The sequence below is a fragment of the Fringilla coelebs genome (genome assembly GCF_963513975.1).
Source record: "Fringilla coelebs genome assembly, chromosome: 3".
Classification (NCBI taxonomy): Eukaryota; Metazoa; Chordata; class Aves; order Passeriformes; family Fringillidae; genus Fringilla; species Fringilla coelebs.
The window spans coordinates 92770187-92782850 of NC_140030.1; the positions used below are offsets into that span (position 1 = coordinate 92770187).

A 12664-nucleotide genomic window follows, 5' to 3' on the forward strand; every position below is an offset into this window, starting at 1 on the left:
AAAAGTGGTCGTAATTTGTTGTCCTTCGTGTCCTTTTCCTCTCACTCAAGTTAAGCAACTGCTGAATTTTAGAAAAGCACTATTTCTACAGTGCCTTCTTACTCCTCTTCCATAAATTGTAAACTCCTATAACTTTACAGCTGCAAAATATGAAAGAAAGTTTGAATTAGTTGCCTTTGAGTCAGCTCCTAGCTGCTGCCACATACTTTTTGAAAATAAGTCAGACTATGTTACCTGGAAATGTGGTTAAAGTCATGACTCTGACAATAATCTAGGAGAAAGCAGACACCAGGTTTTAGCTCAGAATTTACTTTCTCTGTGCATGCAAACAGCTAAATGTCTTGACCTTGTTGCCTGTTTTATTGCCTCAGTGGGTACATGTGCCAAGGTGATAAAACAAACTGCTACTTGATATCCAGGTGGCACTGCCAAATTTGTGGCTTGCTCCATATGTCTCATGCAGAGTACTATTCTGGAATGACGTTTTTGAGACTGAAAGCTGGCTTTTTTTTTTTTTTTTTTTCTTTGTGTTTATGTCCTAGGTATGAAAACTTTCCTGTTTTAAGTCTCCTTAGCCGTAAATCATTAGAGCAGAGAGAGATAGGGACTATAGTCTTGCTGTTGTTGAAACGTGGAGTGTGAGGTTTGAATAATCCCCTATCCAAGCAAGGACTTGTGTTTTGTTTTTAAATCTTGGAAGCAGTGAGAAATAGCAAACCTAACACCTACTTTTAATGGTGTGTTAACAAATGGGTATCTCTGATAGCCAGTCAAAGAGCAGTTTCATATTATATACTTTTACTTATAGGAGGGTCATGTATTTTCATTCTGGTGGCAAAGGAACTTGTAATCTGTTGTACACGTGGGTGTCAAAAACATTTTTGTCCTTCTTTTCAGTTCGAAAGGATTTAAGTGGGCTTGATGATGTGACACTTACGAGCCAGTCGGAATGTGGAGGTGAGGTCTAGAAGTTGTCTCCATTACATTTGTGGAAATTAAATCATTAGAAAACCCTAATTGAGTGAATGCCTTTTGTGGATGATAATCCTTACAGAATGAAATGGTATATATGTAAAATAGCATTGTTGCCACTTATTCCCAAATAACCATGAAAAGTACCTGTGGTTTAGTAACTGAGGGTCAGTTTGCAGTAAAGGTGTAGTGACTTATGGCAAATGTAAAAAAAAATGTGTTAGCTCAGATTGGAGTGAGGAAAGATGTGTTAAGTAATTTATTTTACCATGTGCTAGCAATGAAGGAAGATTATATGTATTACATGTGAACTGAGTGCTGCATGATGTGTAAGCTGACAGTAACTCTGTGTTAATTCAAACTCCTAATTTACTGTTTTGAGGATGCTTCATCTTGCTGATTATAAACAGCATGTTGAGATTTCTTGCAACAGTAATTTGGCTCCTGCTGGTTGACTTTTCTAATAGCAGACACACAGGTTTAGTTTTGTAATTTCCTGGAGCCCAGTGGTGAGCTGCTTTGGAAGTTTAAGTTGGGTGTTTGATGTTGGTCTCTTCATTCCCAGTACTGAAATGAAGACTGGTTGTTCCGCAGAGTTAGTAATTAATTTTTAAAAATATGTTTCTGTAGGTACTAAAATTTTTTTAGAGGCAGCATTGCAATCAGGGAGTTTCTGTGGGTATTCTGAGGAAACTGCATAAGTGAAAAGAGCTAAATCTTTGAATGGGATAAGGAATTTTGAAGGCTCCTAAGGTATATGAGCAATCCAGAGTAATGGATGCCTTTCTGATTTCCAGGCTTCTCCAGTGACAGCGACCTGATCTCTCTGACAGTCGATGTAGATTCTCTCGCTGAGGTAGATGATGGAATGGCATCCAACCAAAGTTCTCCCAGTAGAGCTGCTGGCCTTTGTGTTACTTCTGAACCCCCAGTCCAAAGCACGCTGGTATCTGAGCAGGAGTGGAGCAAACCTGAAGGAGAAAAGGAAAGCCATGGTTTGTTTACTGGAAGCTTAAAATCCAAACCAGGCAAACAAGATTACTTGGAGAAAGCAGGCGAGTTAATAAAACTGGCCTTGAAGAAGGAGGAGGAGGAAGATTATGAAACTGCCTTAAGCTTTTATAGAAAGGGGGTTGATCTGCTTCTGGAAGGTGTTCAAGGTATGGATCTTCTCATGATGTTTGTCTTCTCCTTGGTTATGTTTATTTATGACACTTCCATGGCTAACATCAGCTTACTGCATTGCAGAGAAGTGATCTGAAGTGCAGAGTTATATGTGCTCAGTTTTCATGTACTTGATAGCTGTATGCATGTGAGAGAGAGAGAGAATCTTTTCTCTCTAAGACTGAATGATAATTTAGGGTCTCATCTTCCAAGTGCCCAATATCTCTTCTGTTAGAATTGCAGCACAACCTTCAACTTGCAGGTAAGTAGCAAAGCACTCCACTTTTGCCTCTTTCCTTTTTATTGCCTTGCCATTAATTAATATGTGGCACTTGCAGCACTGTTGAAACATTATTTAATTTACATGGTTAAGTGAGGATTAATTATCCCCATTTTACGCTTGGGAAGAGGCAGACTCAGGTTAACTTCCCAATCACAAAAGGATTAGAATTGCTCTTGTCTCACAGCCTCTTGCTTCTTCCATTAAACTGTTCTCCTTTTCTAGCTAAAGGATGCATAGAAACTTACATGCTTGCATTGCTAGAGGAGAACAGGGAGTTTTTTTACCTTTTCAAAAGACTTTGGTCTGTCAATATATATCTGCAAAAGCTGTTGTTAATAGACTGCATGCAACTACATGCAAATTTCTGCCTCCTTGCACCTTGTCAGTAAGGGAGAAATTTTTTTCCTTTCTCTCTCTTGAGAATCTCAAGTGATAACCTCATGTAATCTGTGTTTTGTCCAACAGTGGCTTAAAATGATAAAGTACAGGGAAAGATTTGTTCTTTCCTGGAGGGAATTGAGGGTCTGTGTATTGTGCTTCTGTCCCACACAGATCAAATCAGTGAGATTAGAATTGTGCCTTTGTTTGACAGTGTACAGCACAGGTGCATTTTGCTGCTCCAGATCTGGACTTAGACATGAATGTACCAAACACACACAAGCAAGAAGCCTTTGCTGCATCCCAGTGGGATGCACAGCAGTGGTCCAGAACTTCTGAACAGTTCTAGCAATGGAAATTACCTGCTGAGCTGATTTAATGGGGCCTGGCAAAAAATAATGGGTAGGTTACTGATGAGAGCTAGAGGTGTGAGCCAAGATATGTGCATAGCCTTTGCTTAAAGTGTCTTATACTTTTTGGCAAAAGTAAATCCACCTCTTTTCAAGTCTCAGTGATGTCAGTAGGGTTGCTGCTTTGCTGCTTGTTGTGGCTTTTCAATAGCATCCTTCCTTTCCTTGCCTGTGTTGTCAAAATGTTTTTCATTCTTAGTGTTGAATATGCTGGCAGTCTTCTTTTGGAGAGCCCAGCTATTCTTTCTTTGCAAGTACACTTTTTCACAGACCTGTGGGCAATTCACTTGTGATCTTCTGAAGGATATCCTATTTTGTCATAAACACTTCTGTCTGGCAGCCATGATGCAAGGCTGCCATGATGCTGTTTTGAACTGACAGTTCAAACTTCAACTTCAAAAGCTTTCCTTATTAAACAGTGTCAAACTGTTAGGGCATGAAAACAAGTCAGTCTATTGCACATCAGTTTTGCTGTGGTAATTACTGTGTATACTTGGGTTGTGGCAGTGGTTAAACATGTTGGTTTTGAATTCATGGTAATCCTTAGGGTAATATGTTTAAAGCAAAGTTATGAAAGACTTTTTGCATGTAGGTGACTTGCTCAACTCATGCATATGAACTTGTTAAACCAGAGTAGGTTGAACTTCTTACTTATATTTGCCAAAATTTCCTCCAAGGATTTTTTCTTCTTTGCTGTTGAGTAGCCACTGTTCTGGCTGCCTCAGAGAACTGTTAATCCATTTCTATCACCCACTTATCCCTGCTTTTCAGGCTAGGAAGGAATCTTAGAAAATTGTGATATTCTGCCTGATTTTCTTGATGCCACTCAGTGCAGTGGGAGCTACTAATAAATTTTTAGTGATGGTTACTTGTGTGATGTGTGTCAGTGTTCCTGATGGATGAAGAAACATGTAACCAGCACCAGCACCTTTTTCTTTGTAGCTCCTGACATTGCATCTGTATAGCACACAAGAGGGAGAAATGGGAATGAGTTGCATTTTACACGGCATCTTATCCTTTGGGATAATTGTACACAGGGTGGTTCCAAGCAGCCAGCTATTTTTTCATTTCTCTGTGTTACCCTCTATGGCTGTGAGGGAATATTCATTCTCTTCTGGCATTCACCCTAGACTTGGGTAGATCCAGCTCATTTTGTCCCATTCTCCTTGAAGCTTTTGAAAGCTGGCAGAGAGACACTGTTGCCCTCTTCATGAGGGCAGGGCTGGTCCAAACATCTTCCTAAAAATGTGCCATCTCCTGATCTATGAGGACAGTAAAAAAACAACAACAAAAAAACTCAAACAAAACTTTCTAATCTAGCTGCTTTGTGAAGGCAGTGGGTTTAGCATAAATATGTGAATGTTTATTGTATATTGCAGTAAAAACCCACAAAGCTTCTACCTAGTCACTTGTTATTTAAACACCCCTAGTTATGTATTTCACACAGATAATAACATACTCCTTTCAAAGCTTGGTGCAATTATTACAAAACGCTTCTGGTCGTCTGCCACTGTTTATTTTGCACCTCTTCAGTGTAAATAAGACTTTGTAACAGCTGAGAGTGAAACACAGCGTTCATCGATCCTTACCCACCTGTGCAGTGCCGTTGTCTCTGTGCACAGCCTCTGCAGAACGGGCCGCAGGTGGCTTTTTCCCTGGAAATGCAGTGACGCGGGAATGCAGGCTTTGGCCACGAGGTGGCGGCAAGGAAATAGAAATTGCCACCCGAGACTTGGAATCGGGTGGCTGTAGCAGCGCACGGGGACGGGGGAAGGAATGCCACCCATCCTCTGTGCTTTCAGCTTGGCTTTTGAGACAGACCACTCGCTCAGGTGCGGCCTCTGTGAGCTGCTTCCGTGGATCTCAGGGGTGAGGCTGGGTCTGGCTCCAGTCGCGCCTTTAGGCTCAGCACAAGATCCGCTGCTCAGGGCTGCCTCGACAAAAACATGCACGAGAAAGTTCAGTGCTGCAGGTTTATAGACCTGTGCTGGTTAGTTTGAGGTAGGTGGTTTCCCTACAGGCAGTTGAGCACACTTGTGCTTGTTATATTCCTGATGACTTTCCAGCTCTCTGAGCGGCTGGCACTAGTGTTGGGCAAGGCAGGTGTTGTATATTTGAGAAATGGCCATCTAGACTTTGTTTTCAGCTCTGTGCACATGCTCTCAGATGTACAGTGGTGTTAATTATTCTGGGCAAGGTGCACATGTATTTTCTTTATGCTAGTCTCTTGCAGAGTTTAGTACTAAATCCTTTCATGTGCTATTTGTAGTCCTGCCAAGAGACCCAATTTGCATCCCTTGGGGAAAGACTGCTGGATGCTCAGAGACTGGTGTATACCTTGGACTCTGGGCATCTGCTCCTTATACATGTCTGGCCTACTTCTGCTTCATACTCCTCATTAACCAGTTGTCAGTGGGAAGAAGAATGAAATCTTGGACTGGCAGTGTAGCCCTGGAACTGCACCTTTTGTGCCTTCCTGTTTCATATATTCCAGAGCTGCCTTGCTTGCAGTAGCTCAGTAGTAGACAGGGAGTAGCTGCTGTAATTTCCTTTTCCTTTGGAATGTATACCAATGCTGCTGCTCCTCTTGTCTTTTCTGGGCATTGCTGCATGCAGGGTTTGGAAGCTTTTGGAAGACAGGTTGTGTAGGATGGTTCAACAATTCTCTAGGAGCTGAAACCTTCTAGAATTCAAGGTTTTCTGCCTTTTTAAGCATACTGAGTATGCTAACTGATAGAAACTTTGGCTCACAATTATAGCTGTTCCTTTGTTTTGTAAGCATGTCAGAGCACTTTGAGGTCAGTGCATTGCTTCAGGCCTAGAGATGGAAAAAAATGCACTAATCAATAGCAAGCCACCAACTTCCAGCTGGAAGTTAACTCTGTTTTATGCAAAGTAGTGCATTCCCTGACTTTGGTATAGGGCATAGTTTATGTTAGGGAGAAGCAGATCATGAGGCTGAAATTATGGGGAGGTTTTTTGTCATAAAGAAGGGAGTCCTGTTTGTATAAACTGCTCCTCTTTTTACAACAGCAGCCTTTCTTTAGTTATATCCATTATGGATCTGAGTCTGAGGTGTGTGATAAACAGAATTAACACTCCTGCTTATTGCTCTGTTTCAATAACTTCAGGCATGTGAAGAAGCAAGAATGCTGCATAATTCATGTAGAAAAGTACAGGATCTCTTCCATGTGTTTTAGAAAACAAATGTGTTCATTGCTGGTCTGTCCATGTTGCACATTAACATCTGAAGGGAGACGACCCATTTACTCCGTCGGAGTTTGGGGATGTTTATTTTCACATGTGTAGCAGCTGTGGCTGAACAGAATGAATATTGATTTAGTTTAGGCAGCATGAACCTTGTTGCATGAAGTATGTGATGCCTCTGGAGTGTCAGCAGCCACAAGCTGTTTTCCAGGTATCTCTGTTTTGTGTTAGGGTTCTACAAGTTCTGAATAAGCTGCTGGTGTCTTTGAAAGCAGGCTGTGGATGTCAGTTTTGCACTGCTCCATGCTATTTTAATGTTTATCCAGTAAACAGAGCTGGAATAAAAAATACACAAATTACTGGAACCTTGCTAAAATGACTTTGACTTTTAACCCAGAAATGCATATACAATGAAATGCTGGGAATACTTTGGACAACTAGACGATATTTTTGGATATACTGAAAACAAACCAACTTGTGTCTAATTACTGGGATTATGATGGGCTATGATTTGAACTTGTGATGGAGCCAGGGATGCAAACAGGAGCATGCTTGACAGAATGCCAAGAAGACAGTACTTTATGAAAAGGGAAACAGCCATGGCGTTCCACCAGCACATTTCTGGCTTCCTTTACTTGTTTGTTGAATGGCACTTGTGAAGACAACTTCTGTTACCACACAGTAGCTATTTTAAATTCCTTTCACTCGTGAAGGCCTCTGAGTAGTGCTCCTCATTGATTTTAACAGTTTTTGAGCTATCTAGCAGATGTGTCTGGCAGTGTCTTTAAGGAAACAACAGACCTGTTTTCTGAGAAGGTGAATTGGGGTGTGAGCTGATGTCTGCAGGGAAACCCTCAGAGTTGTGCTGAACTCCACAGGGAAGGTTGGAGATGGGATTACCGATGCAAGTGTCATTCCCCCCCCACCCCGGCCTTAGGCTTCTGTGTTCCTGTGGTGTATCATCACTCAACCTGTTTACTGTAGAACTGTTTGGGCTGAGCTTTCTGAACAATGATATAAAATGCTCCCTCTCTCCTAGTGCTTCATACAACCTTGAAATCACAGTTGCTGCTTCAGAAGAAAAGTGTGTGACAGGACTTGTCTGTTGACAAGCAGCTGGATTAAGAATGGATGTTGGAAATACTATGGTTGGTTAAAAAAAAAAGTCATATCTCACCAGTGATGCTGAAACACATGCTAGTATGGACTAGGAACTGTTCATAATTGGAATGTGTAGTCTTCCAAGCCCATTGCAGACCAGTGCTGTAGGATCCTTTACTGTGCAGTAGGTATTGGATGGACTACCCTGAGTGATGTCATTCCCTATGTGGAAGTGCTGGGTTTAGATACCTTGTTGTGGCAAAGCAGGAAAATACAGCGTGTGCCGGTAAAGTATGGTTAATGTATATAGTTAGTGCCAGAAACTGGTTGCTGTATAAATACAGCCAGATTTGGCTATGTAAAGGAGCACTTAAGGCAAAGTTCCATTTAAACTGCAGGACTTGTCTGCACCAGGAGGCTGATAAAGGTCTGAGGTTTAGTACATGCTGCAGAGCTTAGAGCCTTGCAATACATGTAAAAGTGAGTTGTAGTACTGCCTGCAAGCCAGTGTGTAGGGTGTGATGCAGAGATGACTCTGAATGTGGTTACTTAGCAGGTGACTGTTAAAGAATTAATAAATATGTGACCAGGTGAGCCTTAGAAATCTCATTTTTCTTCCCTCTTGGGACACAGTTAGCTCCACTGACTTGGTGCTGTTCTGACCTTTCCAAGATTTGAGTCTTTCCTCACAGCAGTTCCTTGCCAGGCTGCTGCCTGTGCCTGGCCTCTTTGACAGACATCTCTTCCAGCCTGCGCTGCCTTTTATCTCAGCTGTTGTTAGCCACAACACTTAGCTGCAAAGTGCAGGAATCTTTTTTTGACTGTAGCTGTGTGGGGTTTCTGCCTCCCATCAGAAGACCCAGTAGGGCTGCCACAGTTCTTGCAGCATGCAGGGTAGCACAGGGCAGACTGATTAGGTTACAGCAGTGCCGCTGCTGTCCGCAGGTGAGAAATTTGAAGTCTCTGGCTGCAGAATTCAGTGCCTTAGGCACTCTAGGTGAACTGAGGCAAATTACTAGCTGGAATAGAAAAATTGCATAGATAGGTTTAAGGGCATGATGCTGCATAATAATCAGTGCTCTGATTCCCTCCCAAACAGTTCTTGCATATACAACTTCTCTCTTTTCACATCCTCCTTTTCTCTTTTCCTGTCCTCTTTCCCTCTTAACTCTTCCAGTATCTTAAAATAGCCTCTTTAGCTTCAGAGCTGTCTAGGACTAGTGTAGGCTTGATCTCTTCAAGGCCTGCTGCTGGCTCGTTTTAGAGATTCTTGTGAATGCTCGGGGAAAAATACCATTTCCCATAGTAGTATATAAAAGTACATATGGATTGCATTTAATACATAAATATGAGTAGTATTAGACAGGATTTATGAATCTCATAATTGGGTTTTTTTAATCTGCCTTTTTCATCCCCTGCAGTAAACTGTTCTTACCTGAAGGGCTAGGTGTCTGTGTGCCTGGATTCCCTCTGCTCTGAAGCAAGGGATGTTTGTGGATGCTAATTCTAATTTGAATTTGTCCTTCTAGTCAAGAAGTGCAGAGAAGTTGGAAATTTCCTCTCTCTTGTGGTGGTGGCCTGGATAACATCTTTCCTTGCTCTGACTGTCAGTGCTCTTCCCCTCTTCCAATGGTGCTTGTGTTGGAGGACTTGCTGCTGCTGTCACCATTTTGTTCCCTCCTCTGTGCTAGAATGTCACTGTTTGCCCTTCTGTCTTGAAACACTTAGAGGGTTTATTGCCTTCTGAAGTAGTTCTACAGAAGAACATTCAAGAATATTTGTCATATTAGGTTTTATTTTGGTGAAATGCCTTACAGTTAAGCCTACAAGTATCAGCAGATAGATGGGAAGTTAAGACTTTCCTCCCTAAAATGCTGGGTGCTGTGACCATTCATTTTATTTTTTCCAGGTACATGCCCATGAAAAGCTACCACCACCTTGTGGATTTAACATGAGGGTTTATCTAGAAGCAGATGTTTGTTGGTTAATATTTCTGGCAAGTTACATTCCTTATCTTCAGTGTTACTGACTCCTTCTTTACTGGTCACTCAAACACATTTCACCCACACCATTCTTCTGTGTCATCTTAACTTTGGCAAATGTGCCAACTTTTTTTTTTTCCCTAGAGAGATGTTTACCTAGACATTTACATGACAGGTGTGAAGCCATAGGTTTTCTACAGGATGCAGAACTGGCAACTTCATAGGAAATATAGATCTCTAAGGGTCTCAGGCAACCTGCAGTGAAGATGATGGAAGCAACGTATGGACATAATAGTTACCAGCACACTGGAAAGTTGGAAGAAGAATTTGTAGGTTTTCACTCACTGTCACAAATTTGTGCTTTAGTGTGAAGGGTTTGACTTTTAAGTGGCTTTTTCTTCTTGGTTGATAGAGTGCAGTACTGTCCTGAATCTTCAGAAAAGCAAGAAAGGATGGTTCTGATAAATGTGTTGCATCTTAATAAATTTTGGCTCTCTCAAAATGTTAAGAAAAAATAAAAGGAGGAAAAAAGATCACTTCAAGCTGTTTTATCATAATGGGCTTAACCTTTGTCTTATTATTTAATATTTACAGGGTTTTTTTAGCTGCAGAATTTGATCAGCCCCTCAAAGTAACTCGCTGTTAATATAATGTAAAGCATACTAGAGCTGATAAGGTAGTGGTCTTATTTCACAATTCCAAGCCCCCACCTGCTGCTCAAATCTATAGCTCTTTCCTTGATGCTGCAGTATCCGTCTACCCCAGCACCTGCCACATTTCACTTAAGTAATTGTTTGAAAATTAAAGGTTACCCACCCTCCTGTGAAAGTTGGTGGAGACTCGTTCCAAAATCAGCAGCTTTTCCCCTTCCTGAAAAAAATTTTGGGGTTATAAAACAGTGTCCAAAGTCATCACAAACCCGTGCTGGATTATGAGTCGCATTGTCACTTATGGTGTGCCTGAGCTTTTGTTTGGCTAATATGGACAAAGGAGTCTGCTTCACATGATGTAAGAAGTGTTTGCCCTAAGAAGAACAGAGGTCCTCTTGAACCAATTAGGCAAAAATAACAGCTGGGCTACCCACTAATAAGGAAGGTGCTGCTAAACCTCTTTTCATTGTGAGAAGAAATAAATCTTTTAAGGCTTACTCCCTTGCATTTTTATAGAGAGCAATTCTTTGAAAAATTCAGCAATCCAGCTGGGTGATATGTGCAGGAAGACTGTGAAGAAGATAAAGAAACTTTTAAAAATAAAAAATGGTATTATAGCTGTTAGATTTGGCAATTATAAATGTTTCATTGAAGATTTCAGTATTTAGAGAAAGTTTTACTGTTTAAATTGTTAAGAACGTGGAGTTTGGGGCTGGCACAACGGGCAGTCTCGTACAAGTTCCTTGTAGCTTGTTCTGCAAGAGGATATTCCTTCCTGGAGCAAATCTCTTCTGATATCTTCTTTAAAGGAAGGCAGCCCACATATATTTTTAGTAAGTCTGAGAGAAAAGCAGGAAGAGGAGGTCACAGAGGATTCGGAGGTAATAGTAACTTCATGGCCTTACTTTTTCTGTGAAAATATTCCTGTCCTGGCCAACTGCCTACTCAAGTAGGGAGTGCACCTGTGTTGCCCTGACAGATTAACTCTTGCTGAGGAAAACCTCTTAACACCTTAAGGGGGGTGATTTGGAACTAGTCAGGCACAAAGAAAGGAAGGGATTTCTAGAATTCCTGGGTGGGTGCTACATGTAATGATTTACTGATTTTTTTTTTTTTTTTTTGTGTATGTTAGTAGCAAGTGGCAAGTAGAGTTATCTTTATCATCCAGAGAGAAACAGATCTTCACCATGACTTCATCCTGGATCCTTGGAGGAAAATAGTTACACACCAGAGCAAGTTTGACAGCACTTCTATGTATCTGAGATGTGTTCTCTTTGTAGTATCCCAGATTATTTGAGGAAAGGACAGGTTTTTGTCCAAGGTCTTTACTGACCCAATTTTTAAAATTTGTCTAAGTTTATTGAATATGGCTTCCTTTCAATAGCTTTTTGCTGTTACTACCTAAGCATTGGTAGTTTTACTCTATGATGAAATTGCAGAAGATTTGATGTGTGAATAAGCAGTTAATTGAGCTGAACACTTCAGCATTGAGTTGGCTGATCTCTCCAAGGCGTGTCCTTTTCTGAGGTACTATGAAGTGTGAGTGAAGACTCTGAGCAGAAGACAAACAAAAATATTGCTAGTTTTCCAGATGCCACTGCTGTACTTTGTGGAAGTGCTGCTTCATTGGTTTTTCACTCAAATCAGTGCACTATGGGCAAGCAATCAGACAAGTCACGGAAGAACTCAGTGGCACAATTATTCCAATATTTGTGGTTTTCCTCTATCAAACCACCCAAATAATTTGAATGTTGTTAGGAATATCCATGTTTGTAAATATATTGTAGCTGAGCTGTCTTTAGAAATATAAATTAAAGAACAAATTTTAAATCATTGGCTGCTGTCCTAATGTCCTGGCTTACTGTTACTTTGGTCAGTGGGTGGCCCGGTCAGCCTTTCCAAAGCCAATTTTCATTTTAGGATATTTTTACTTCTTTGACATAGGCAAAGCCTTTGGAAAATGAGGGAGCAGCCTGCTTGTGCTTGTGTGTGTGGATGAAGGCTTATATGTGCAACAAAGTAGCTGTAGAGTTTTTATATTCTGTTTGCAGTAATAGTAAACAGAGCATCTAAAATAACCACTTGCACATTGCAACAAACGCATCATCATTTGCTTAAAAAGAGTTATAATTACAGTTGACGAAGCATGGACACCATAAAAAATGCATTAGTTTGGCTTGACACATTAATTACCTGTTTTTGCAGATGTTTTTATATATTGTTGTGTGAACAGTTTACAAAATAATTACAGGAAAGTCATATGGAAAATAAACTAAGTGGGTGGTTTCTCGCCTTAATATTTTCATTCATGTGAATCTGTGTGAGGCACAGCTGCTCTGTAGCAAAAGCAGAGAGAGAGAAATGGGGAATCTTGAGGGGTTTTTATTCTTAGGTCCCTATGATCAGCCTTGCTGCACTTTTATATCTTGCTTTAGCAGTGTAGTTTTTAAAAGTGTAAAATGACATTGCTGATTTAATCCCAGTGATCAGGAGGGGGGAGAAGCTTTGATCCTGATC

The 12664-nt window shown here is 40.9% G+C and overlaps 1 protein-coding gene across 3 annotated transcripts in view; it reads left to right on the top strand.

Moving 5' to 3' along the window:
* RPS6KC1 (ribosomal protein S6 kinase C1) overlaps window positions 1-12664 on the top strand; it is an 85118-nt gene that overhangs the window by 21112 nt on the left and 51342 nt on the right. For all 3 annotated transcript variants that reach the window (XM_084201900.1, XM_084201898.1, XM_084201899.1), the window contains exons 6-7: window positions 898-957; window positions 1770-2132. In XM_084201900.1, the coding sequence (XP_084058026.1) occupies window positions 898-957; window positions 1770-2132 (423 nt within the window). The remainder of the gene's footprint in view (window positions 1-897; window positions 958-1769; window positions 2133-12664) is intronic.